Source organism: Rhinolophus sinicus, linkage group LG10 (genome assembly GCF_036562045.2).
Source record: "Rhinolophus sinicus isolate RSC01 linkage group LG10, ASM3656204v1, whole genome shotgun sequence".
Classification (NCBI taxonomy): domain Eukaryota; kingdom Metazoa; phylum Chordata; class Mammalia; order Chiroptera; family Rhinolophidae; genus Rhinolophus; species Rhinolophus sinicus.
The window spans coordinates 37,180,118-37,206,191 of NC_133759.1; the positions used below are offsets into that span (position 1 = coordinate 37,180,118).

The window sequence follows — 26,074 nt, forward strand, 5'->3', positions numbered from 1 at the left end:
TTTGTGCTCCCTGGAAGTGCAGGTTTGCTGGTTCTTTTTCCTTGATCCTGGCAGGACCGTTGGCCCAGGGTCAAGCCCATCCCCTTCCTGATTTCCTCAGGACTGGTCCACCCACCCCAGGGCTGGAACCACACTGGAGGCAGCTCTAGAATGGGTGGAGTCTGGGGGCAGAGGGGAGGCAAGGGGTACCAACCCCCAAGGCTTTTCACTTTTCTTGTTGCATAACCTGATTGTATATATATTTTTCGCCCTTGTCAGGTTCTTCCCCACTCAAAGACAATTTTGTTTTATTGTAGGAGGTTTATCTTGATTTATTAGTAGCCCCTCTTAACCAGGGTGAGCCTTTTTTTCAGTTGATGTGAGTTGCTTACAAAGGGCCACATCAGTGATGAACCAATACTCCAAGTCTGGTGACAGAAACCAAGGTTTGTGGTCCATTCTGGTTTAGTCAGGGGTGGCCAGTCCCAGAAATCCATGCTCTAGTAGCAGTAAAGTTAAGCTGTCCTCTTTTTCCACCTTATGTAGTACAAAATTATATTTATTTGTTCCTAATAAATATCTGAAAATACTCAGTTCAACAATTCTGTTGATATCATGCTCCAAAACATGTGTCCTCTTTCAGAGTGCTGACAATCTGTGTGTGTCATGCAGTTTATTCAGGCAGCCCATGGGTGGACAGAGTGGGAACAAGTCTGGGTGCAGAAGCTGAGGTTCCCAGAGATTCTATTCATACGAAGCCCCAGGTCATTGTCTAGTGTGTTGGGCCCCAGGTTTTTGGAGTTCATGAACCTGTGAAGTAGCCTCACAGTTACTGGGGAAACAACATGGACTTGTCACTCATTGCTTTGGATCAGGACATTAGCAAAACCAGATTCTATGATCGGTTCAGGAAAGAAAGGATATTTTAACACCACGAGTCTCTAAATAGATGTTTTCTCATTTCACCAAGGACTGGTGGAATAAGAAGGGACAGCATGGGCCCCAGTGGGTGTCTGGGAGCCCTAGCTGATGCACTTCACAGTGGGCCGACTGCCACGAGCACCCTGAGGCCTCAGTGACAAAGGGGGATCATCCATTCAGGGTGTAAGTCTCTGAAAACACAGACTTCGCAGTATCAAACCCATGTTTCACCTGCCCTGTTGGTGGCTAGTCACCATCTCTGGACTTTGGGACCTTCGGGACAGGTCTCTGTCATTGCACTCCCCACATTATTTTGTGGTTCTGACTGCCTACGGAACTGCTAGCTGGCTAAAGACAGGAACCTCCTTAGATCTGGCTTCTGGTTGCCCAGCACACGGCCCACCACTCAGCAGGTACTCAAATGCTGATTGCCCGAATGAATTACACTCAAGATCACTCCTTTGTATTTCCAGTTAAATAATTAAGGAAGTACTCATGGAAAGCTACTTCAGAATGAGAGAGGAAATGGCTAATTTCACACTGAGAAAATATATTTGCTAGTTTTCTCACAGGATATTTTATAGCTACTTGATTTCCTTTAGGTTGTGTATGTTCTGTTGGGCAATTTACACTCTGCAAAGGAGAAGTATTCATGCCTGTCACTGCCCTGCCTTCTAAAACAGCAGTTCTCAGCCTTACTGCACCTTAGAATCACTTGGGAGAGGTTAAAATATTGATGCTGAGGGCACCATCTCTGACCAACGGAATCAAGGTCTCTGGGGGTGGAGTCTGAACATTGGTTTTTGTTTATTTGTTTTTTAAAACAGTTTTCCCCAGTGATTCTAATGAGATCAGTGACTGAGAAGTTGCAGCCTAGAAGCACCTTTTTATTTTGCTCTAGCAATGGAGCAAGAGGAAGTGGTGAGGTAGGGGGAAGTCATGGACAAGGAACAGAGACTGACGTTCCAGGCGTGGTTCACAATTTCCTGTGGGCTTGAGCCCTTGTTTTTGTCCTCTATAACATGGGGACAACGATGGCTGGCTCGTATGGTGTTGCTGCACTTATCTGAGTGCCTGGCAAAAAGGAAGCGCTTGTGATAGTTGTACGTGTCACTTGTGTAGGCTATAGTACCTAGTTGTTTGGTCAAATACCAGTCTAGAGGTTGATATGAAGTTATTGTTTTAGATGTGTGGGGGAGAAAAAAAGTAATTTTCCTCAAATCTTTCTAAATTCTTCTGGCTGGACTAAAAATCAAATTAACACAAAACGGATTAACAGGAGAAAATGACCAAAATTATTATATATGTACGTACAGGGGTTCCATTAGAGTATGTGACTCTAGGAAGTTCTGGCAATTAAGGCTTATACCTAAGATGAAGGGGGGAGGGATGTGGTTTGGGACTTCAAAGGGCAGGAAGGCAACTCACATGGAGATGGAAAAAGCAAATGTTTCGTAAATAAATGTTGGCTGGGCCTTCTTTAACAATGGGATACAGAGAGGACTAGGTTTTTTCCCTGTCTATCACACTTAGTTCATATTAAACTACGTTTATCTATGATAATAGCTCCCTTCCTGGAGCAAGTCCTTTATCTAAATTCTTTTAGGCAGTCAGGGGGAAAGTTAAAGGTTTTCCCCTCCCCCCCAGTCTTTGTTTCTTGAAAAAATCATCAATATTCCAAAAGGCATATTTTGGTGGCAAACTTAGCTTCCCCTCAGTTGTGATTACTTTGAATAAAGCAGATTACCTTTCATAATGTGGGTGGGCCTCATTCAAATAGTTGAAGGCCTTAGAGGACAAAGGAATTCTGCCTTTGGGCTCAAGACCACAACATGGACTCCTGCTGGAATTTCCAGACTGCCAACATGCCTTGCAGATTTCAGGATTTTGGATTTGCCAGCCTCCATAATCCTGTGAGCCAATTCCTTAAAATCAATCTCTCTCTCTCTCTCTCTCTCTCTCTCTCTCTCTCTTCCCTGTTTCTCTGGAAAATCCCAAATAATACAGGGCTCAATAAATGATGGCTACTGTTGTACCATCTAACTCAGTAGTAGCTGCTTCTGGTTTGGGGCAATAAATAAGGCTGCAGCTTTATGGTTCAGAGCAATGGGCATTATCCCAAGAAATTGATAGGGATGAGCTCCCACTATAAAATTCCAGAGTGTGAAGTCCAGGTGCAAAGATAAATGCATGGCACAGAAATCCTTGTCCCTTTCTTCATCTGAAACATGCCAATTTCTCTCAGGAAGGGGTCCTGCACCACAGAACACAGAGCCCCAGACCTGGTGTTGGGAGGCCTGGCTTTGGCTTCTGGCTGTGTCACCAACTCACTGTGTGACCTTGGGCAAGTCCACTGCTTTCTCTGGTTTTTGGTTTCATGTGGGGGTCAGGCTGGGTGATGTATGAGGAGTTTTCCATCTCAGAGACTCTGAGTCTAGAGTTTCCTCTGGTGCTTCCACCTGCAAAGCAGGTTTCCCTCAGTCTATTTACTTGCTGGCGTTTGGTTTCTGCTTCCTAAGTGGTTGCAGGTTGGGGCACTTGTATTTATGCTCACGAGAGAGGCCACATGGCTGAATTGTGGTGGTGCCATCTGGCTCTAGAGGATGCCTCAGACCTCACCCCAGCTGCACCCAGGCTCCTGGGGACACAGGCCTCAGGACACAGAAAATCTGGGCTCCTACAGGTCTCTGCTGCTGGAATTCCCTTCCCAAGTCTGCTCAGGCACACAAGGACCTTCCCTTCACTGCCACCTTGGCCTGGAGAGGGCAGAGACCACACATAGAGGACTCAATGATGTTCTGCAAACTCAGGTGTGAAAGAAATAGCACAAGCTGTGGTCCTCTTCAAATGATCCTAATTCTGACTATTCCCCCATCCTGCCTGAGACATCAATCCTCAAATACCTCAGGGGCCTTGTGACATCAGTCCTCAAATACTACTGTCAAGTTGTTTGCTGTCCCAGGCTGCTTGGTCCCTTTGGGACTGGCTTCTCTGCTGTTTCAGTGCCAGGCTGGTAGAGCTGGGAACCCCACTGTCCAGGTCACAGGTGTAGCCTGTGGCCATCCCCACTCAGCACATGCCACTTCCCTAGAGCATCTTCAGGAAAACATTTTGATCCACTGAGCCTTTCCTGTCTGTGGGTGCTAAGGGTACCCAGCCCTAACCCCATCTTCAGTCTCTATCTGCAGGATGCAAGACTTCCATTTGCTGCACCACCACCCCATCCCCCACCCACCGCACGCAGTGCTTCTGGAGTTTCCAGGGAATGTTTCAGGAGAGGTCACAAACTTTTCTCTCACCTTCTACTTGGAACTGCCCCGCCCCCTTGTGGAATTTGGGTGCCTATGAAGCCACTTGAGGGTGGTGACTCTTCACTGCCATTGCTGCCCAGGCCTGTTATGGCTCTGAAGCTGTCTTCCTGTCCAAGGGGGCATTTAGCAGCCTCTCAAAACTGCAGTCCCAGAGGACCCAGAGGGGCCACACAGTTGTGGTTTCCCTGCAGCCGGGCTGTGACCTCGGCAGAAGTGGGAGGATGCTCCCTCCCTTGCTCTGGTTTGCACCTTGTGACCCGGGCACAGATGCAGTGCTGCCTGTGGTACTGGGGCTCTTAGGACTCTTTTCCAAAGACACTTCTGCCTCAGCCCGTGGCTCCATAGGACCCCCACATACATCCTTGATGACCTAACTCCTCAGATGGGCTCCACATATTAGTCAGGAGTCTGCTGTTTGCAGGTGATGAAATCTCAACTTACGCTACCTATGATTATTTTTAAAGGAAATTTATTGGCTTATGTCACTGGAAACTCATGGTAAGTCTTTAGGTATGGCTGGAACCAGGATCTTAAACAATGTTGCCAGAACTCAGCTTCTCTCCTGTCTGTTCTCCTTTCCTTTGTTTTGGCTTCACTCTCAAGCAGACTTTCTCTACATGGGTGCCCCTAAAAGTTCCAGCTTATGTCTTTCCTACAGCTATCAGTCTTGGGGGAAAGAGATCTTCTCTTTGCCTTCAGTCCCTACAAATGTTCTGGTATTGGGTCTCCTTGGCTTAATTCACTTGCCTATTATGGAAGCAATCCCTGTAGAAGATGGGGGTGAAATATATATCCCCTCCTATGACAGTGGAGATGGGGGTGTGTATATATAGCTCCATCTGAACTACCGGAATGAGAGTGAGGGAGAGGTAGTTCTAAAGAAAATCAAGGTTCTCTTAGAAGAAGAAAGGAGAATAAATGTCAGGTAGAAACAACACTTCAGGTGTGTGCTACATCCAGGCACAACTGCATCCCTGCATGGAGAACAAATGAGGCTCAAGTTGGGAGCCAAATTGCAGCTAAATGCCAGTACAGAAGGGGCGTGAGGACCTGTCAGATAAGAGGTGCAGGCAGCCAGGGCTGTGAGAATTCAGAGGACAGAGTGAATGTTTGGACTGGAGCTGTATCGTAGAGCAATGCTTCTCAAGTTTTAATGTGCTTGTGAATCACCTGGGGTCTTGCTAAAATGTGGATTGCATTTCAAGGTCTTAGAGCAGTGATTCTCAACCACGTAAATTTTCCCTGCCCCACCCCCTGGGAGATATTTGGCAGTGTCTGGAGACATTTTTGGTTGTCACAACTGAGGGAGGGGGCTACTGGCATCTAATGGGTAAAGGCCAGGAATGCTGCTAAACATCTTCCAGTACACAGGACAGCCCTTCACAACAAAGAATGATCTGATCCCAGATGTCAATAGCGCTGTAGTAGTCTGGAGAGCAGGAACCCAAGGGAGGACATCTCAAGCAGAGGAACTGCTCAAGCAAAGGTACTGAAGGTGGAAGAAGTGTCTGGTTGATGGGGGCAGGTCATAGGAAGCCTGACAGGAGGGGAGGGTGCACAGGGATGGAATCTTAAAACCAGATACCCTGGGTTGGAAGAAAGGCCAATCCCTGCTGCTGAAAGTGTGCTCCAGAGGAGCGGCAGCTACATGACCTGTGAGCCTGTCAGAAAAACAGAGCTCAGGCCCCACCCAGACCTTCTTAATAAAAATGTACATTTTAGCAAGATCCAGGTGATTCGCATGTGCATTAAAGTTGGATCAACATGCCTATAACAGCTCCTTAGCATGAGCTCACCAACAGCTTGTATTTATCAAGCACCTACTATGTGCTCAGATTTGACTTTGATAAGCATTTGACTTACCTGGAGGGTAGGTTTGGTTATAGAGAAGCAAAATGAACTCCAAGTGTCAGACCTTCTAATAGGAAGTGCTCAGTATCCCTCCACCTTCTAAAAGGGTCAGGTAACAGTCAGATTTTGTAACAAGTGACCCTAGTCCTTTCTTTGGTCAGTGCTGATTGGATAACTCTTGACCTCAGGGTAGCCACTCCAGGTGCCAGCCAGGCCAACTACCTCTGAGATGGCTTGGTAGTTTGTCTTGACAGGACGAGCAGCCCCAAACACTCGCCTCTTTTGGAGGTAGGAATCAGGAATTTCCAGGAGAGGTTGTTTATTGTAGGAGTTGGGGTTGAAGGGACCTTGGTAGCCACCAAATCCAGGTGGGAGCCAGTGGTCTGAAAGAAAGGTTGATACGGCTGAGACTAGGGAGACATACAAGAGAAGCAGGGAGGCCCTGAGAGAGACCCAGCTGTCGAGGAAAGAGAGACCACCACAGAGAAAGTTCTTACCCTGATGGCAGTCAAGTCTCAAAGCTATACAATTCAGCCCCTTTTTCTTTCCTCAAAGAAACTGCATAGTCTAACTAAAACACAACCATTTGACAGTTTATGTTTAACTGATTTGCTTACATCTATAGACAGATTTAAAGACTAGTAATAAAATTCCAAGTGGGAGGAGGACATTTCAAATTGCTTTTACTTTAGCTCACATACATTAATTTTTTGGTACATTTCCCTTTAAGACTATGATGTTAGCTGCCTCTCTAACAACCATTTCTCCCCTCTCTTCCTTCTTCAGAGAACCCTAATTTTGTTTAGGAATACAGGTAACTCAAATACTATAGTATTTGAGGTAACTGTCTCTGCAATATTTGAGTTAGCTGGCCCTACTCCTGGGCAGACCCCAGTTAGTCTGAGCCAGCCATGGTGGTCTTGTCTTTTTGCCAGCAAACAGGAACAAGCACGTGGCTCAGTCCTGGCCCGTGAGATGAGTGGGGATGTCTGCTGAAGGCTTCTGGGAAAGTGGTCTACACTCCTAAGAAAGGGCCTAGAAGAAGTGGATCCTTTCCCATTGGACATTTTACAGTCTGAATGTGATGCTTGGACCTGCTACAGTACACAAAGGTGAAACATGACAAGTAGCAGGGCTCGTGCACAAGTCTTTGAGTGTACCCATAGTCTGAAGGCTCCAAAAGTATTATAAGTGGTACAAAGATACAACAAGTTATTAATCACAACTAGATTAATATAATCCTGAATCAGAAGAGAGTCTCATCACAGACCCTTTGCCACCCTGGGGAAGCCAGGATGTGGAAGGCACAGCTCCTGGATTTGGCCAGGGCATGGAGACCACCCCATTCCCCAGTGGACAGTGTTCTGCTTTCAGCATCCCCAAGGTCTGCAGGGGATATTAAGGTAGGGAGAACTGGGTGTGGCTTTTCTTTTTTAATAATATCTCCATTGATGTTCAATACTATTTATCAAATGGATACCAAACTAGGAGAAAATTGGGTCTACTATATTTCCCTTCGCCTCTGTGAGGAACCCAGGCTCAGGCGCTACTGCAAACATGTAAACCGGAAACATTTTCTTCTCTGGTTCTAGGGAATCCCTGGGATGCTTTCCTCCCAAGGTGCCGCTTTTGGTAGGCCCAGGTCCTAAAGCCGAGAACTCTGTGAACTGACTTCCACTGAAGACAGAGGGCCTGTAAGTGCCCTTTGCGGGGCAGAGCCTGACCCCAAGGAGCGCCACTAACGCAGAAATGCCAGGCACCATGACAACCAAGCAGCAGAGGTGAACTCTGGGCGCGGCCAGTGCCGCCTCCAGCCACCCAGTTCCGCTTTTCTCTGGGGCCATCTGAAACTGGGCGGGGAGGGGTGGGTCTCTGGGTGTCGCCGCGTACAGGCGGGTCAGCTGCGTCGGGTTAGCGGGACCGGCCCTGCGCGGGGCCGGCGCGTAATGGGGACCATGCCCGCGCTAATGGGAAGCAGCCGTCGCATCCCCGCCCAGCCTCCTCCTCCCGCTCGGCCCAAGAGCGGCCGAGATAAAACGGAAGCGCCTCGAGAGGCGCTTTGATTGCAATACGAAACAAATTATTCCTCCCGGAATGGAACAAAATAAGTTAGAGTGAAGTCTCAGGCCGTCATGCCTCCCCGCAAGGCCACTGCCGGCGGTCCCGAGCCTGCCGCCCCTGCCACGCATGGCAGGAACGGTGCACAGAGGGGCTGCTCGCCCGCTGAGGCCGGTGGTTGGAGATCCTGGCCTCTGCACCAACCACCTGCACGGGTCCTAATCCTTTAAGTCAGTTGGACAGCTGGCTGCTGGGTGAGTTCCTGGTTGAGCGGAAGTTTCCTCCATGTCAGTGGTCTTCAGACTTGGGTGTGGGACCCTCAGAATCTCCTTGGAGGGCTTGTTAACAAATTGTGAGCCTCACCCCCAGAATTTCTGATTCGATAGGTGGGGTGGGGTGGGGCCTGATAATTTACATTTCCCAGGCAATGTTGGTGCTGCTGGTTCAGAGACACCACTTTGAGAACCACCAGATAAATATGGCGTAGGAGTTTCACTGCCCTGACATTCAAATGGCTGAGTCCTAGAGAGGTCTGCAGGGGATAAATTGTCCAGTAACTGTTCAAATGACCTACCAACTAATGAATATGCCTAGCTTCAGGTCCCTTTGGAGCCCGCTTTATTTTTTTCTAATCTTTTATTGGGGAGTACTGGGGAACAGTGTGCTTCTGCAGGGCCCATCGGCTCCAAGTCGTTGTCCTTCAGTCTCCTTGTGGAGGGCGCAGCTCAGCTCCAAGCCCATTCACTGTTTTTCAATCTTTAGTTGCAGGGGGCACAGCCCACGATCCCATGCGGGGAATTGAACCGGCAACCTTGTTGAGAGCTTGTGATCTAACCAACTGAGACATCCGGCCTCCCCTGGAGGCCTGTTTTTGATTGATCACCCCTCTCCAATAGTGAACCAATCCAGTCCCACTCCAAAGCTCAGAGACTGGAATTTCCCAGGAGCCTGTGCAGGTGAGTAGGCAACTGCCAAATGCCTTTTAACAACACTAGTAAAAGCTCTAGGACTCCAGGCAGCCCCTTTGGGGGATGCTTCCATTCTAGCTCCTTGGCCTCTAAAAAGGCCTCTGGCTGTGTCACTGTGCCTGACCAGAGGTAATTCCTGGCAGGGAGTGTGTGTGTGTGGGGGTGGGGGTAGGGGAGCGGGAGTGTAGGAAGTGGGTAGTGGAGAGAACAGTGGCAGTAATTCTTGCTGTGGTGTCCTCTCAGTTTGTGCCTGGCTCCAAGGAACCTACTTAGGGATCTAAGAACCTGGAAGAGTTAGACTTACTATGTTTTAGGTGTGGGATGTCTGGGATGAGTGCCTTCCCTCCTGAGCAGACATTGGTTCTCAAACTTGAGTGTGCATTAGAATTGCCTGGAGGCCTTGGATTGCTGACCCCTCCCCTAGAGTTGCTGATTCAGTGGGTCTGAGAATTTGCATTTCTAACAAGGTCCCAGGTGATGCTGATGGCCTGGGTTCCACACTTGAAAATGCCAAACTAGACTGTATTGTGCATCTCCAAGCCCCTTCTGTAGACTCAAAGTGGTCATGGTATGGGGGCCCAGCCCACACTCTGTACATCGTCCATCAGTTGCTGGCCTTTGTGTTCACCACCTTTCCCATCTTTCAGAAGGCAATCTGGTCTGCTGTCTGCTCCCTGGCTCTGAGAGCAGGGAACAAGGTGGTTCAGGCTTGGGAAAAGCAGCATCCCCCAACCCCCACCCCCATTTTTTGCACGCAGTCAGGAATTAGAGCTCCCTTCTTCTTGCCATCCCTCACCCTCTAGGTTTGCTTGAGTTTCAACCCTAGGCCAGGCTGGAAAGGACAGGAAGCTGAGGAAGGGATCTCTTTAATATGCTCTTTAGGCTCCACACAAGACCAGGGCTAGAGGGGTCACTATTGAATTTCTGCCAGTGACAGGATCTCTCCGGAGTGATACTTGTTTTTCACTCTGTGCCTTGCACATCATAGCGATTTATGAACGATTTGCTGATTGTTTGGGGAAACCTATCAGGAGGGGAAACAAAACAGAAGGAAGACACTCCTCAGGGCTACCATGAACTAGAAGTTTTTGATCAGTGTTAGCCAGCTTGGCTGAGGAGGTGGGGTCTCTCCCCTTTGGTCTCCTGTGTCAGAGGCTCCTGGGTGGGAACCTCTGTGGGTGTGAGTAAGCAAGGTCAGCATCATTCCGTGTGGGAACTTTGAGGCTGCCCCAGCAAGCTGGAGACCTTGGAAACAAAGGGGCAGGTGGTCCATGGGGGGCTGGGGTCAACCAAGGCCACAGGGAGCCATCCTTTGTTCTACTGCCTCAGGATCTCCAGAAATGGAAGTTTCTTTAGGAATTTAACCGAACATTTACACCAAGAGGTTTAGAAAATGTTAAATGTGAATAATCATGGCATTTTTTGGATTAGGATGTCAGTTACCAATTTAGATGAAAATAAGCCATGTGCAACCCATTAGGTTTTCATAATTTTCCTCTTAATTGGCTGTACTTTGAGACTGTGTATTTAGGAAATGGCTAAATTGGCTGTAGGTTCCCTATTTGGTTGTTGCCGTGATTCTCAACCCTAATGGTAAATTGGAATCAACTAGGGTTTCTTTGAAAAATACTAATGCCCTGGCTACACCCCAGATGTGGAGCCTGGGCACAATATTTTTTAAGACTCACCAGGTGATTTTTATAGTGCAGCTAGCATCAAGTAATTCTGAGCTACTGATTGAATGGTTGGAGGGGCCAAACTTAAGCAAATTAGACTTTTGGAGCATCTGCTTAGCCTTCAATAAGTGCCATGACTGCTCTCTCCATGAAGAGACCATCAGAAGCCGCTACCAGACCCTGCCCATCACCAGCAGTTCTAGTTGACAGGACCAGGGGTGGGGACCTCACACAGGGAGACAATTTTCCTTTCACAGGAAAATGGAAGTGGGACTCAGATTAAAGCTATAACTGGGCTCCTCCCTTGAACAGAGCAGAGAAGAGACCTGGTCAGAGCAGCAAGAAAAGTCGGTGTGCAGAGGGAAGCTACCTGGGTTCCTGCCATCCCCTCAAGCCCCTGTTTCAGCTTTTCAAGAAGTCTAGCTGCCACCCTGCCTGGGACTTCAAGGGTCACCGACAAATCCTTATAACACTTCTCCCTCACCCCACTGTTAGGTTTAAGCCAAATCTAGTGGATTTATTTATTTGTGACCAAAGAGGCCTGACATGTGCACAGACAACAGCACAACAAAAGCACACAAAAATAAACATGTATTCACCTCCCCCCCCAACACACACACTCACAAACACCCAGTGTTTAAACCAGGCTCTTTGTAACTCCATGTGGTCCCAATGGAAGATTCTTTGGAATCTGTATTTTCCGGAATCCACTTGGAGAAACCTCAGCTTTCAATTCAATTGGGAACAGCAGTGGTTCCCTAATGTGGCTCCATGGCTTCATCAGAATCACCTGGAGGAACTGACTTACAGCTACAGCACATACACAGATTGCCAAGCCCCAGCCCCAGGAAGGCAAAAGCTGTGCAATTTGAAGAGGATCCTGAAATCTGTGCTTTATAAACTTTCTCCAGCAGTTCAATCTACTAGGAAAAGGCTGGCTGAATTAATGTAATTTATGAAATTCCTATTGTGGTATCCCTATCAAGTCTGAGAGATAGATAAGAGCCTAGTCTGTGGACACACAACATAAAAACCAGTGAAGTTCAGGCTAGTAGTTGGAGCACATGTAAACAAGCAAACAGGCTAAAGGGACATTTCCAGGTTGGCAGCTTGAGCTGGTCAAATGAACCAGATCATTTGCTTTGCCTCTTTAGCTCTAGATGCAACAACAACAACAAAAAAAAGTATGTGAGTATGTGTGTGAAGCAGCAAGTGTACCTTTTATTTTAGAAACAAAAATATCATTTCTGACCCAACAATAGCCGGATCCCTGTGAATGAAGGGTTTGCATATTTTCCTGTTTTAACGGTTCTAGTATAAACAGCCCAAGCCCAGGCCTGATTGTCAGTAGGTCCTGAGCAGCCCAACCAGAGTGCTGGAAATGACTCCTTTAGCCCTGAGAACCTGGACCCGGCTTAGTGCCAGGACTCAGGGTTGTGTTTTACAGCAGCAATGGGTCAGGAGTTGAGGGAGAGGGCAATTGCAGTGTTCCCCAAGACCAAAGCTAATGCCAGAAGCAATAGCAGTAGCAGCTGCAGAGGCAGTAGCAGCTGCAGAGGCAACAGGAGCAGAAGCTACCACGTATTGAGTAACTACCACATATTTATACAGGTACCAGGCTAAGTAATGTAATTATTTATTTGGATACTTAAGAAAGCTCAATGTGGTAGCATTATTACTGCAATTTTTAGAGTGAGGTTCAGAGAGGCTTAGCAGCTTTTCTGAGGTTACACAGCTTTTAAGGGAAAGATCCAAGATTCAAATAAAGGCATGTTTGACTCCTAACTATTCTAAGATACTGTACACAGAAACCTAGGTCACAGACACCATCTTGTGTGCCAGCTGGGGATATAGGGCGTTGTTCCTAGAAGCAGACTAGACACTTTGCTGGTCCCTGCTTTCTTTCAAGACATTTTTCTCAGCACCCCAGCTCCACTGGTCTCTAACAAAGGGAGATAGCTGTCATCAGGGACTAGAAGGCCTTCTCCCAGCTCAAAGCAATCCCAAATTTCTGGGTGTATCCTTTGTGCTCTGAGAGTGGGACCATGACTCTCCTTTGGGGATTAGCAAAAGACCAACTACAGATTATATATTTGGTGACTCAGAGACTTTCCTGGACCCGAAACAAAGAGAATTGTGCTGTTATATAAAAAAAATTGTGGTTCACCCATATGATGGATTATTAAGCATTCACTGAAAATCGTGTTTCAAAGAATAAAATATGGAGAAATCCTCATGGTGAAAGGTTAAAAGAAGCTGGATACAAAATTGCAAATTGTATATAAAATATATCCTTTCAATTATGGAAATTAGACTTTCATTAAAATATATAAAAGACCAGAGGAAAGTCGCCAAAATGTTTTACTGTGGTTACCTCATGGGGAATGGGTGGGATTTCTTGTAATTTTTGTTTTCTTTGTGCATCTTAATGTTTTATTTTTCACAATTTTCTTCAATTTGAATTGTCTTTGTAAATGGGTGCAAGGTGAAAAGTTTTAATATATAGCACTGGAAATGCACAGGTATGATTATTGATTGATTTTTATCCCACCTTGGGTTTCATTAGGTGGAAATGTCTTCTGGCCTCACCAGTTAACACCTATTTCAAGAGCGAGGATGGCGGCATCTTGAGCCAGTTCTGTCACTACTAGGCAGACCCTGAGCGAGGCCGGCGCGGTGCGGGGAACCAATCCCTTTAGGTCCTTGAGGCACCTTTAATTTGGTTGGGGAGACAAATGCACTGCAACGAATCGAGGCATCCAATCGCCAAGGCGACTATTAAGTGGGGTTGAAAGTCGATCGGAGGGAGAGGGCAAGGTTTTCTGGGTGCAAGCATTGACCAATGGGGTGCTAATCAGTGCTATGGTGCTGAGATTAAAGGGGCCTGCGCACAGCCTGGAGCTCTTCCTAAGTCCCCAGAGTCCTCAGGTGGCCTGAGGGAAAGCGCCTGGAGGATCCCTGCGGGTTGCGGCTTCCCACGCCTTGCCCCACTCCTCCTCGACGGCCGGTCTGCGGGTGACCTCGGCGGAAGTCGCAGAGTACTTGGATTGCCAGCGCAGAATTTTGGCTCTCTGAGCGGCCCCCCTGGTCCGAGCACCCGGAATCTCTGGTGCCGGCAGGTAGCAGGGGCCAGAGATTAAGAAATACGGGAGGGTTTCGGTAGTAGTTGAAGGTGCGGCGGCCACTCCCCGGATCCACCGATAGTGGGGTTAGCCACTCTGCGCTGTGGAGTCGCCTTGCTCTACACTAGCACCTCTAGCGTGCGCAGCTCCTCCGGCTGTTGAAGGAGACGGCGATGATGTGGTTTGGTGCCAGCAGAGGGCAGACTTGAGGCTGTGTCGCCGCCAGGCGACTACGCCTCACCAAGGGTTCCCTTCCAGCTCCCAGGCTCTGCCAGGTGGGGGCGGACTTGGAGCCCCGCGACCGGCAACCGGCGACCTCAGTCTGTAGGAGCTGGGCGCCAAGGTCCAAGAACACCTGGCGAGATGTGGTCAAGCTACAGCCCTCAGGCAACCTCAGCCTCGGAGAGTGAGGGCTTGGGGCTGGGGATATAACCAAATGGCCCAGGAGAGTAAGCAAGAAGCAAAACCCATCACACACACGGAAGACATAAGAGTATGTCAGATTCCAAGCGTGTAGGAACCTTAATGATGCTGGTGAGAGCTAGGATAGTATTCGCATCTTTGGCGAGCGAAGTCAGAGGATAGGAACCTGATGTCTCCAAGCAGCACGCAGGTGACTGCGCCAGCAGGGACCTGGCCATGCGTGCTGGGAGCAGATGGACCGTTCACTAGGGTTCCAGACACAGCTAACTGGGGATTCCAATCCCGACCCTGGGTAATTCCTGGCTGTTGAATTTGGGGGAACTCACTGTACTGCTGTCATCTCCGATTAATCCCTTCTGTAAAATGGGCATGGAGGGCTGCGGTCTTGCAGGGCCGTTAGAGATTCCACACAGCAGAAGCTCAATGAATTCGTTTCATCACTCCTAGGACTTTGGCACAACACCAGGCCCCTGGGTTTGCTGCTGGGGTGAAATGATCCTGTCACCATGCGTTTGCCTGCCGTGGCTGCCTTGGAGACATAGTCCCGCCAGGCTTTGGGACCGAGTTGCGGGCGCTCTTTCCCTGCTCTCCAGCGAGCCCCGCGCTCCCTCGCCCTGGGCAATCCGGTCACCAAACTCAGGAAGAGGGCACTTATCAGGGAATGAATTGAAATCCGGCACCCGGCGAGTTGGGTCTCCCGGGAAGCCTGGCCAAGGGCCCTCGGAAGTGGTGTCTCTTAGGACGCTAAATAGGCCAACCTCGGAGCGCAACGGGCAAACACATCCAGGGTCAACAGCGGGCGGGGTCTTTGGCAGGCCTTCGTCTCCCACAAACTGCATACACACGGGCGCCCATTAACTTCTCTTGGCTTGTTTCCCCATCTAAAATTCAAAAGGAGAGCGAGCATTTCCCAGGGTAGTTGTGAAAATCGTGGTTGAAGACTGTAAAGGCCTGTGTAAATGTGAGGCATAATTACTACTCAGGAGCAGCCAGCTCCATCAGTGCCTGCACAGAGCGCGAACAGGATAGATGCAAGAAGTGTACAAACGTGTGCACATGTACATCACAAGTGTGTAAATGAGTGTGCCTGTCTCCCTAGATGCAGGGCAAATGCACACACACGTATGCATGTACATGTACACGGATATGGGACACCCTCATGAAGACGTGTGCATGCACACTGCACGTAAATACGACGTGTGCCTGGAGGCAGAGTGTGTACACTACTCAGCCTACACGTTTCTCTCGAACTGGGTAAATGCCACTGGGGGAAGCAGGGTCTCACGTGCCTCTCCAGGGTGCGGTGAAGCCCGGATCCGGTCAGCGCCTCGGCGCCGCCGGGCTCCTTTATCTCTCATCTGCCGGCTGATGGGCAGCTCCAGTTTCAGTGGGGACCAAGATCCCCGGGTCGGCTAGAGGGGGCAGAGGGCGAGAGAAGGATGAGTTGAAGGGCGCTCCGGGCACGCGCGTTTGAAGGGACTCACTCCCTTGGTCTGTCGCTTTTTTTTTTTTTGCCTCCCCAGGTCGCGTCCTCAAGGAAGATAAGAGATTCTGATCAACTCAGGGGGGCGGCTAGGGCCCCCTATCCACAGAAACCATCATGAAGTCAGGCGAACCAAGGGGTCGCCCTTGGCTTAGGAAAATACGCGGCTGCTTTGCGGGCCAGGGGCCCCACGACACCACGTGATGTGCATGGGAAGCTCGCAGCGTGGCTGCTGGAGGTCCCTGCTTCTCTGCACCCACAGGTCTCCTGGCTCGTCTTCCCTTTCTTCCTTCGGAAAGATTCTGACCGGTGCGGCATTCGCATCACCTGGTTGTGTCTGCGGAGAAAAGGACTCCGTAGGCGTTTTGGGAAGACCAAGGCCACCGCCAGGCAAAGACAATGTGCGGTGGAGGCTTGAATTCCGCGGCGATACGCGTTTCTAAATCACGGAAAGCAATAGAATCTGTTCACAAAAGCTCTCCCCTCCATCTCCGCAGACCCGTTCTGCCGACAGGAGGGTATTACGCAGAAAATTTGAGGCCAAGGGCTGGCGGAGTCCCTGTGAGAAGGCACAGAGCGCAGCTGCGTCAGACGCGGCACGAGTTCGGCTCCTGTGCGTCAACCGAGCCCAGAGGCAGCGAACACGAATCTCAGCGAAAGTAGCGCACAGTTCCACTCAGGACCAAGTCAGGCGAGGTCCGGCCGGGAGCCACGGCCACTCGCCCCGCCCCCCGCCCCAGCGCCTTTAAGTAGGAAAACGTAATGTTAGTGGGAACTGGGCCCAAAGAATTTAGTGGCAGAAGACTTTCAGGCCAAGTCGGGACACGCGCGAATCGGTGCCTCAGTTGGGCCTGGGGGTGGGGGAGCAGCCCCTGGCCTTGTAGCCCCTGTTCCTACAAGGCTGGCCTTTTGGCAAAGGCCGGTGGCACAGCCCCTCGGCCCCCTCCCTCGGGAATCCACAGGGCTCTGACCCGGCCTTTATCTCGGCGTGGTCAGCAGGCGTGGGGGCTTCAGGAAAGAAGACAAAGGCCCGGTGTCTCTGCGGGCGGGGGCTCGGTTTCCTGACTCTGCTCACACTCAGCCTTTAGCGGTTTTGGGGGAGATTTTTAAAAGTATGTGTCGAATTTCCTTGCCCCCCCAAGATACAAACAAACAAACAAACAAACAAAGCCAAAAGGATATTCCCCTTCCCTCCTCTTCCCTAGAAAAGCAAGTTGCCTGAATCCTGCCCTTTCCTTTTCTTTGCCCGCCTAAAAAAGTCATTTTACTTTATACAGAGAGGAAAATCGGGGGAAAGGTTTTATTTTATTCGGTTTGATGGTATTATTATTAAGGACAACAGGGTCACGCTGAGCTCCCAACTTGGGAAACCCGAGTTGGCCTCTCGGCGTGGCGGGGACTCGGCCAGCCTCCGCCCTGTGCGCTGAGCTCGTTTGGGGTCGATCGGGGCCTCCGGCGCTTCCTCTACCCTCTCCGTCGTTGGGAGCGCCATGTGCTCAGACGGGCCCAGTCTTTCTCCCCGAATTTTGTTTAGAGCTGCCAGGAGGCGCCTAGCCGGCGCCTGAGGATCTGCGCTTGCAGCGCCGCCAACAGGCTTGCGGACCGGGGGTTCTGGCGGCCCAGCCTGGGTCTTCAGAGCCACCGGCCCCCCACCGCCCCGCTCCCACCCGCGGGCGGTGCCTCTGCCTGCTGTAGCTCGGCCCAACCCGCTTCCTGCGTTTGCCCCTCACGTTTCCCGTCTTTCCACAAAGACAGAGAGGGGAGCCTCTCACAAAAGCTGACCTCCGCAACCTCCCGCCGGGTGGCTACCTACAGCTTTTCCGAAAAAGGGAGGGAAAAAGTTCAAGCAGTCCCGCGTTCCAGAGGGAGGCTCCTGAGGGTGGGAGGCACCGGCCCAAGAGCTTAGAGTGGCGGCTGTGCCTGGCCCCAAGCGCCTGGGTCGGTGTCACTTCGCAGGTCATCCGCCTGGTCAGAGAAAACCTTGTACAACAGTGAAGACTGCCTTAGGAGAAGCTAGAGGGAGGAGGTTGGAAGAGCCTCGGGCTTGGGTATTCAGGGTGACAGAGATGGGATGCACCTCACCCCCAGGGTCAAGGGGATGGGGCGAGGGGGACAGTCACAATCGCCTGGGCCCAGACCTGGGAAGGCTCTTGGGGCACGCAGGGGTTGCCGTGGCCACTGGGTTAGGATGTCAGACCCTGCAGGGTTACTACCAAAGGCTTTTCCTTCCTTCCTTCCTTCCTTCCTTCCTTCCTTCCTTCCTTCCTTCCTTCCTTCTTACCTTCCTTCTTTCCTTCTGTATGGGGAGGAAAACCACCTACTATAAACCACCTACTATAAACCAGGCATTTGACATTAGAACACTTAATTATTGCAATAACATTGCAAGGTATATATAATTCTATTTTATAGATGAGGAAAGTAAAACTCAGAATGGGTGCTTTGCCCAAGGTCACACAGTTATTAAAGGAGGCCATGTGGCTCCATACTAGTTCTTCTAGGCTGAACAGGCCCCTGTCATTGCCCCATCCCACCCAAGGTACATCCCAGGGGTCACATGGTTCCAGAACAAGCTTGTCAGAGTTTACCACTGAGCTGGAGCCTGTGCAACAAACAATTAACACAGAAGTTCCCAGGTACAATCTGCCCAGTCCTATGCTTACTTCTCTTCTGGCTGGCTCCCCCTTCCCCTTTTACTGAGCTCTTCCAACATTGGGCAGCAGCGCCTATACCACTTAGAGAGCCCAAGTGGGCAGTTGGGCTCAGCTCTCTCAGGTCTCTCCTTAGAATTTCCAAGGCTGTTTGTCCCACAGAAAGCTCTGTGACCTCTGGCTGTCCCTGTCTCTTCTCAGGATCCCAGTTTCCTCAAATGTAAATAAAGAGATTTGGGGTTCCTGGGGCCCAGACACTCTTTTGTGATAGAACGGAGCCTTCTCTCCAGAAAGCAGAAAGTGGATAAGACTGCTTGGCTTCAAGAATCCTTACTTTCTGGCTCCTAAGACAAAACCTGGGACATGAAGTTTGCTCCCAACCACTCCATGCCTCTGGCCCCCATTACACAGTGGGAGCCTGGTCCCATCCCTTCCTACAGGTCTCACAGGCTACTCCAAGAAGCAGGGGCTGCTCAGGAGGCAGCAGGTCCGACAAGGCATGGTCACAAACCAGCTTAGTGCCACAGAATGGGGTCACTGTAGGGCTCCTGAGCACGGGTCCCGTGCTCCAAGCCTCTATCAAGGAACGAGCTCATTCATAGGCAGACTGTCTTGGGTCTGACCTAGTTTCCTGGCTCATCCTCTTCTGCCCCTGTGTTTGCAAGAAGCCCCAGTCAGGCCCTGATTTCCACCCAACATTAGGGGGCTCCTCGCAGCTGGGGTCTCCAGCCTCTGCTAGTGGAATGCCCAGGCATCTAACATCAGGTGAAAGGTCCTGGGCTTCATGCCCACCCAAACCAGAGATGCAGGGCAGTGAACTCTTTACTTGTGCAAGGGGGAAGCAGGCCCAAGACACCTTCTGGAATAGGGTGTGAGGCCATCCCTCTAGGTCCCCATCCCACAGTCCCTTGGTGCATGTACTGCACTGGGAAAGATTTCTCCTGGGTCCCCCTGAGAACAGGATTCCCCCAACCCAAGTATTCTGGCTGGGAAGTCTGAGGGAGCAGGACTAACCTAGAATTGGTGTGTAAATGTGAGGGGGTGTTCATCTTGTTAGTGGGAAGTATGAGGATGTTTATGTGCATACAAGTGCACACATACTACTCATTCAATATCTTGTGTAGCAACTCAGTACTCAGGACATGCAGAAGTTGGCTGGGTATTTTTATCAAACTCCATTGATGTTGTATTTACAGTATACCCTGGCAAGCATATATATATATATATGCCCATGTGGTCTGGCCATCTAGATCAGACTGTATATGTTAAGGTATACTTGCTAAGTATCAGGAACTCACTTAACACTTTTGCCCTCACATAGAGAATTCCTTAAGTCATCTTCTCTAACAGAAACTCAAAAGTGCAAAGAGGGAGAGGAGAGAGGAAATGAGAGATGAAGAAAGTCGGCCATTGCCTTGAACTTGTAGCACTGGGGGAAAATGAGCAAACTATACAGTTTTTGAGAAACTCCCAGGGCTGGAATTAGAGAAAGATGTCTTCCTCTGGGTATCCATGGAGAAGTGGGGTATGATTTGGCTCCCTTCTCCTACTTCCTCTAATCCCTGTTTAGACCAGAAATCCCACACCACCGATTCCTTCATTTCACCCTTTGCACTTGGTGAGGCTGCCACTCTGCCCAGCCTTGGATGACGCTTGCCTTTCAGCACGTAGGGGGCAGAGAGGCTGCTGTCCTCCAGTGCTGGCATAGGCCAACCTCCTCACCTCACTGGAGGCTCTGCTTTCTCTGCTTGGTGTAGCATTGGGGGCTGCTGAGTCCTAGTCTCAGAATCGAGAGCCTCAACCAGCTGGAGCAAAGGCTCTATGTATTTTCTGTTACCATTCAGTAAGCCAGGATTACATACCCAGAACATAACTGTACACATTACCAATGACTTATGAATGCAACACACACTGTGGTTCCAGTAAGCACTTCCTGAGTACTAGCCATATGATTGTTACAATGCCCCAAATATGTGCTCTCTCTGAAGGTGAATGACAGACTTACACACCTCCCACTCTGTCACCAGGATACGACTTGACACTGGATGCACACATTTGCAGCAGGCACAGACTACACAACTGTCCATGGGATACATGTTCACACCACAGAAAGCGCAGACAAGCACGCAGCAGTCCACTTTCTTTTCTGCAACTCCCCTTAGCCAGACAAAGGCACAGCAGATCACCAGAAGAGCCCAGACACCAGGCCTGACCAGCCTCTTGGACTTTCCGTACCAGCTGAGCCTCCCTCAGGAGCCTGCTCTTCACAATCCCTGGCCCTGGCAGGCTCCCCAATCCTTATCTCAGGATGATGCTCCTCAGAAACTCTATGGCTTCATCCTCCACCTTCCAGCCTCCAGGGGATGCCCGAGGGAGATGCCACTTAACCTCAGGCACATAACAGAGAGCACATTCCTGAAATTCTCACGCGTGACCACCAGTATAGACCGAAGTGGGAAGCCTGCAGCCTCGTTTCCCACTGCGCGCAGCCGCTTTCCCCCTCACTGGTCGGCTTGGACCTAGGGCCACTGCCGTCCAGGTCCAGAGTGGGGGGCTGTGAAGAACATGTGGCTGGGTGCCGGGTTCAGCCTAAGCTGCGCGGGACTCCGGGTGAGAAAAGGCTAATGGAGGACTGAAGGCCAACCCCCGCCCCTGAGGAAACCTCAGTATGCCGCGGGACAACCCGGTCAAACACCAGTGTGCCTGCGCGGAAGCACCGGTGTTTATTCGTTATTTGGAGTCTCAGTAGGAAAGAAAGAAAAAAAAGATTAGATTCCTACAGTCATGCAGTATGTTCACCCCTCTTACACATTATCTAAAGGCAAATGAATTCTGATAATTAAAATCTAATAAGTCATTCGTTACATTTGCACAGAGGTTTGCAGCTGCAGAGCATTTTCACAACCAGAATTTTATCTATTTCTGGCTGTTATATTTGACCGGAAAAATTTTAAAGCATGAAGGCAATATAAGGAAAACAGCCCACACACCTAGTCCGACTGTATAAGAGGTAACATACAAAACGCGTGGGGGCAAAAACACAACAAGTCCTACCTACAGTCGCGCCTTGTGAAGGAACCACGGCAGATAAAATCTCTAATGACGTTCAACAGTCGCAACAGACCAGCGATGACACAGAAAACAAACACTCTCTGGGAAAACAATGAGGCATCGACAACCACAAACCCACCCCACCCCCCAATCCAGCTGCCCTCCACCCGTGTTCATCTGAAAAAGGATAAAATTTTGCTGAAAATTTCCCTCTTTTTACTAACTGCTAAACAAACTTAGGCGCGACGGAAATAATGTAAGTCCGTGTTAAAAGAAAGAACAAGAAATTTATTCGGGAATTGACAAGACAAAACAAAAACAACAACAAAAGTGCTCTAGTTCTCTCTAGAAAATTTGGTCCTCCAAACGACACATTACAGACCAACAAGATCTAGGGGTTCGGGGCTGGCCAGCTCGGGTCCACAAGCCCGCCTGGTCCGACTGCTGCCAGGTTTCACATTTCTCCTGCCCAAGGTGCGAGAAGCAAGACGTTTGAAAAACAAAAATCGGGGAGAGGAGGAGCTGCCCCTGCAGCGTCCGCCAGGCAGGCTGTGATCTCCCGGTACTCGGGGCTTGCCTCGGGAGACCGGGGGAAATTTGTTTTTCATTTTTTTTTAATAGGTATAGGGGGAAAAATCCCCCAATCCGTAGAGGAAACCATCTTTTACTGAGCATATTCTCCTACCTCTTTGAACACAGCTTTTTGAAGGCCCGACAGGAATTCTACTTCAAATCTCCTGGAAGAGAAGATTTTCATGTTTTGCTTTAGCAAACCCCAAGGCCACAATACTTCGCTGGTTTTCCCGTTTTTTGTTTGCTTTTTTCTTCTTAACAGATTTTTTAAAAAATATTACCTAAAATAGCCCTCCCAATCTTTTAAGCAAAACCTTAGCCAGCTGCTTGGGCCTGGAGGGGCCTGAAGCGCCGGGATGGAGAGCAGAGGAAACGCAGCCTCTCTCCGAGCCGGGATGTGGTGTAAACCCGGGCACAGGCCGCCAACCTCCGCCCCACCCAGTGGGCCCCGGAGAGCCGCTTCAGAACCGCTCCATGAAGGTACGCGGAGCAAACACACGTTCGTCCCTTTTTCCCGCGGCCCGGGGCTCCATGTGGGCCCAGATCCGCACTTCTAGGCAAGGACTGCGCGGCAACCCGGCGGGCAAAGCCGAGCGCGAGCGCACCGACCTGTGAAAGAAGGCCAAGCGGTCAGCGCCGCCGACACCCGGCTGCACCTCGGCCCCGGCACTTCCTCCCGCCGTGCATTTTGGCATGGGGTGTCCAGCCCTGACGCTGGGCCGCCAGAAAGGGACGAGGCCTGCAGAAAGCGCGCGGAGAGGCGGCCTGCATTCAGGAGCGAAAGGGCATAGAAGGGCAGGGAGGCGAGCACAGGAGAAGCGGAGGAGACAAAGAGGAGCCGAGGGGATCGAGGAGGCGCGCAGAACGGCCGTGGGCGCTGGCTCAGGAGGTAGCCCCAGCCGGAGCGCGGTCGGGCTGGCGGCGGTGGCTGCGGCCAAGGCCGGGGTCTCGCGTCCCTGCATCCTCGCTCCCGGCGTGCGCTGGACTCTCAGAGATCGAGGCGCGAGTGCAGCGCTCCGGTCTTGCTGTCGTGGTCCCAGTAAGAGCAATGCATCATGGCGAGCTCGGGCTGCCGGGCGCAGGCGAACTGCAGGCCCGGCGCGTTGGTGGGCGCGGGCGCCGGGGGCGCGGCGGTAGCGGGGCTAGCAGGGCTGAGCTGGCCTGGGGGCGGTGCGGCGGCCCCGTGGTGCGGCGGGGCTGGCGGGGGTGCGGCGGCCGCGTGTAAATGGTGTGCGTGCGGGTGTGAGTGGGGATGCGGCGGCGGCGGGGGCGCGGCCGGCGGGCCTCCTAAGCCGTTGTACGAGTTCACTACTCCGGGAGGCAGCGCCATGCTCTGCACGCGCGAGTACGGCCCGTACGACGCGGCCGGGCCAGCCAGCCCCTTGACCACAGCAGCCGCGCCGGGGCTGCCGGGGCCCGCGGCCGCCGCAGCCGCTGCGGCCGCGGCTGCGGCCGCCGCCATCTGGCAGGAGGCATAGGGCATGGGTGAGGGCGGCTGCGGAAGCGGCCACGAGTTGTTGAGGAAGCTGGACTGCAGGTACTTGGGGGGCGCCAGGTAGCCGTAGCCGTCGGCCCCCGCGCCCGCCACACCGCAGCCGCCCGCGGCGCCTCCTGCCCCAAAGAGCCCCTTGCCCGGCTGGAAGTGCGCGGGCGGCGGCCGGAAGGGCCGCTTCATGCGGCGCCGGCGCCGGTAGTTGCCCTTCTCGAACATATCCTCGCAGGCCGGGTCCAGCGTCCAGTAGTTGCCCTTGCGCTCGCCGCCGCCCTCCCGCGGCACCTTGATGAAGCACTCGTTGAGGCTGAGGTTGTGGCGGATGCTATTCTGCCAGCCCTTCTTGTTCTTCTCATAGAATGGGAATTTGGCGATAATGTACTGGTAGATGCCGGACAGAGTGAGCCTCTTCTCCGCGCTCTCACGGATCGCCATGGCTATGAGCGCCACGTACGAGTACGGGGGCTTTTGCGCGGGGTCGGGCTTCTCCGGCGCTGTCCCGGCTCCGCCGCCGCCCTTACCCGGGCTCGGCGGCGGCGGCGGCGCCTCTGGCTCCTTGGCTGCGCGGCCGGTCTCCGGGGCCAGCAGGGCCCCTGCGGCGTCCTCAGGCTCGGGGTAGCTGGCCATCACGACAAAGCCGGCGTGCCGTGGCCAGGCAGCCCCTGCTCTTTTCCGCTGGCGCTGGAGCGGGGGAGAGTTTGGGCGCACAAGTCCGCTCGCAGCCGAGTCAAACTTCTGGAGACTGCCGTTGCCGCCGCGCTCGCTCGCTGGCGGCCTTTTGCTCCTCTTCCTCTTCTTCCCCTTCCCCTGGGAAGCGGCGGGTAGGAGTGGAGCTCAGTTTCTGGCCATGGGGAGTCCGCCCAACAGAGAGGGGTCTGGCCCCGCCGCCCCTCCCCGCCAGGCCAGTCCCCGCCTCGGTGGGTTTTCTTCACTGCTCTCTTCCCCCTCCCCCACCCTCCGGTTTCCCGAGACACGACCCGCGTCTCTGGCGGAGCTGTCTCCTGGAGTCCTAGTGCGCCAGGAGCCTCGCTCTGTTCTGATTCGTATGGGCTCCGCCGAGTTCCGCTTGCGTCAGGCTCCTTCGCCCCTATAGCGGGGCGGCCAGTCGCGCACGGGCGAGTTCATCTCCAAGTCACTTTTTGTAAACGCCCCGCACAGCCGGTTCGGGCCAGCCCCCTCCCAGCGAGCTTGGGGCCCGGCGCACAGCCGGGCTCACGCTCTCACAAGCCCTTGAAATCTGACGGTGCTCGCTCTGCGGAGTCGGTCCGCACTCGGCCCTGTGCACGGGAAGCTCGGGCCCTAGCGAGGAGAGGCGCGCCAAGCCTCCTCGCAGCTTTCAGGTGAAAGAAAACGACTCCTTTGCTCTGCCCTTTGCTGCTGTCTTGGGGCTAAATTTCTACCTCGAGGCTGGGGGAGGGGCGGAACGGCGAGGGGGCCGGCCGGGTGTGGGGTGGAGAGAGCTGTGCAGTGGCTTGGGAAAATCTTAGCCCAGAAACGCGGCGTGTCACTGAACGAAGAAAACTCCGTCTGGCCAGTCCCTCGCGTTCTCAGAGTGACTGGGCCAGGCTGGGGCTAGGGAGAGGATCGCTGGAAAGAGGCGCCCAGGGCCTCCGTCTGAAGCCTCTCTGACCTTCCTTGCGAGGCCCCAAGATCTAGGGACCAGAACCTTCCGCAGAATGCGCGTCTTAATTCCACGGGTTGGAGGTGTACTTTAACAACACCAAGTAGACCCCACTCTGCTCCTGCTCCTACAAAGGCGCGAAGGTCGCCGCCGTTGGGCTTTGGAGGATTATATGTGTGCATCCGTATCACATCTAGAAGTCGGGGAAGGTCTGTCCTTGAAACACTGGTTGAGATACCAGCTGCCCAGGTGCACTTGTGCTGGTGCAAAAACACGGGTATGCACATGTACAAAATGTGAGGTTTAGGTTTATGGGGTAAAACATTTATACTTACAGATATGTAATGGTATATGTGTATCACAGATCAGAGTAAATGTGGCTCACGGATATTGCATCTTCTTTCTTTTTCCTCTCTCCTCCCTTCTTTCCTTTCTTCCTTCTTTCCTTCCTATCTCCCTTTCCCCTGTTCTTTTCTTTCTCAATTCTTCCGGTCTCCATCGCTGCCAGTGTATATATTCTGTTGCACACTAGGAAGAAAAACAACAGGCTGTGAGAGAAGCACTTGTTCAGATCTCTCCCCTGACATGACATTTGTTCTGATCTTTCTGCAGGGTTGAGGGATGAGTTCTCACCTACCTTCAGCAGAAGTCTGATTGGGACCCAGTTACCTCTGCATGCACGGAGCTTATCTCAGGGGAAGTCAGCGCTGGCAAAAAGTCAGGTGTGCCTTATAACAGTTAACTTAGCCTTAAGAAAACGTTTGTAATCATAAAGTGTGAGAGAGATGGCCTGTGATTTGAGTCCTCATGCCCCAAACTCCTTGTTGCTGATGGGGTCAGGATTCTTTGTGGGGGAAGGTGGACTGAATCCACTTCAGGCAGGTAGGTGTGTGT

The 26,074-nt window shown here is 51.7% G+C and overlaps 1 protein-coding gene and 1 long non-coding RNA gene across 4 annotated transcripts; one reads left to right on the forward strand and one right to left on the reverse strand.

Annotated features, from left to right (window-relative positions):
• Positions 1–7,964: 7,964 nt before the first annotated feature.
• Positions 7,965–17,015, forward strand: LOC141567214 (uncharacterized). 3 transcript variants are annotated; one of them, XR_012489680.1, is made up of 3 exons: positions 7,965–8,374; positions 8,883–9,076; positions 15,833–17,015. It is a non-coding gene; the product is annotated as an uncharacterized LOC141567214 (long non-coding RNA). The 3 variants fall into 3 exon arrangements; XR_012489681.1 differs by lacking the exon at positions 15,833–17,015 and adding an exon at positions 13,331–15,816; XR_012489679.1 differs by lacking the exon at positions 15,833–17,015 and adding an exon at positions 11,077–13,318.
• Positions 17,016–22,136: 5,121 nt separating this feature from the next.
• On the reverse strand, positions 22,137–24,520 carry FOXL2 (forkhead box L2). The gene has a single exon (XM_074312920.1). The coding sequence runs from the start codon at positions 24,184–24,186 to the stop codon at positions 23,056–23,058; it is 1,131 nt and encodes a 376-aa protein (XP_074169021.1). The 5' UTR covers positions 24,187–24,520; the 3' UTR covers positions 22,137–23,055.
• Between the last annotated feature and the right edge of the window lie 1,554 nt (positions 24,521–26,074).

What these genes read in the sequence shown, in the direction of transcription:
- FOXL2 (XM_074312920.1), bottom strand. Translation starts at nt 24,186, where the DNA reads ATGGCCAGCTACCCCGAGCCTGAGGACGCCGCAGGGGCCCTGCTGGCC.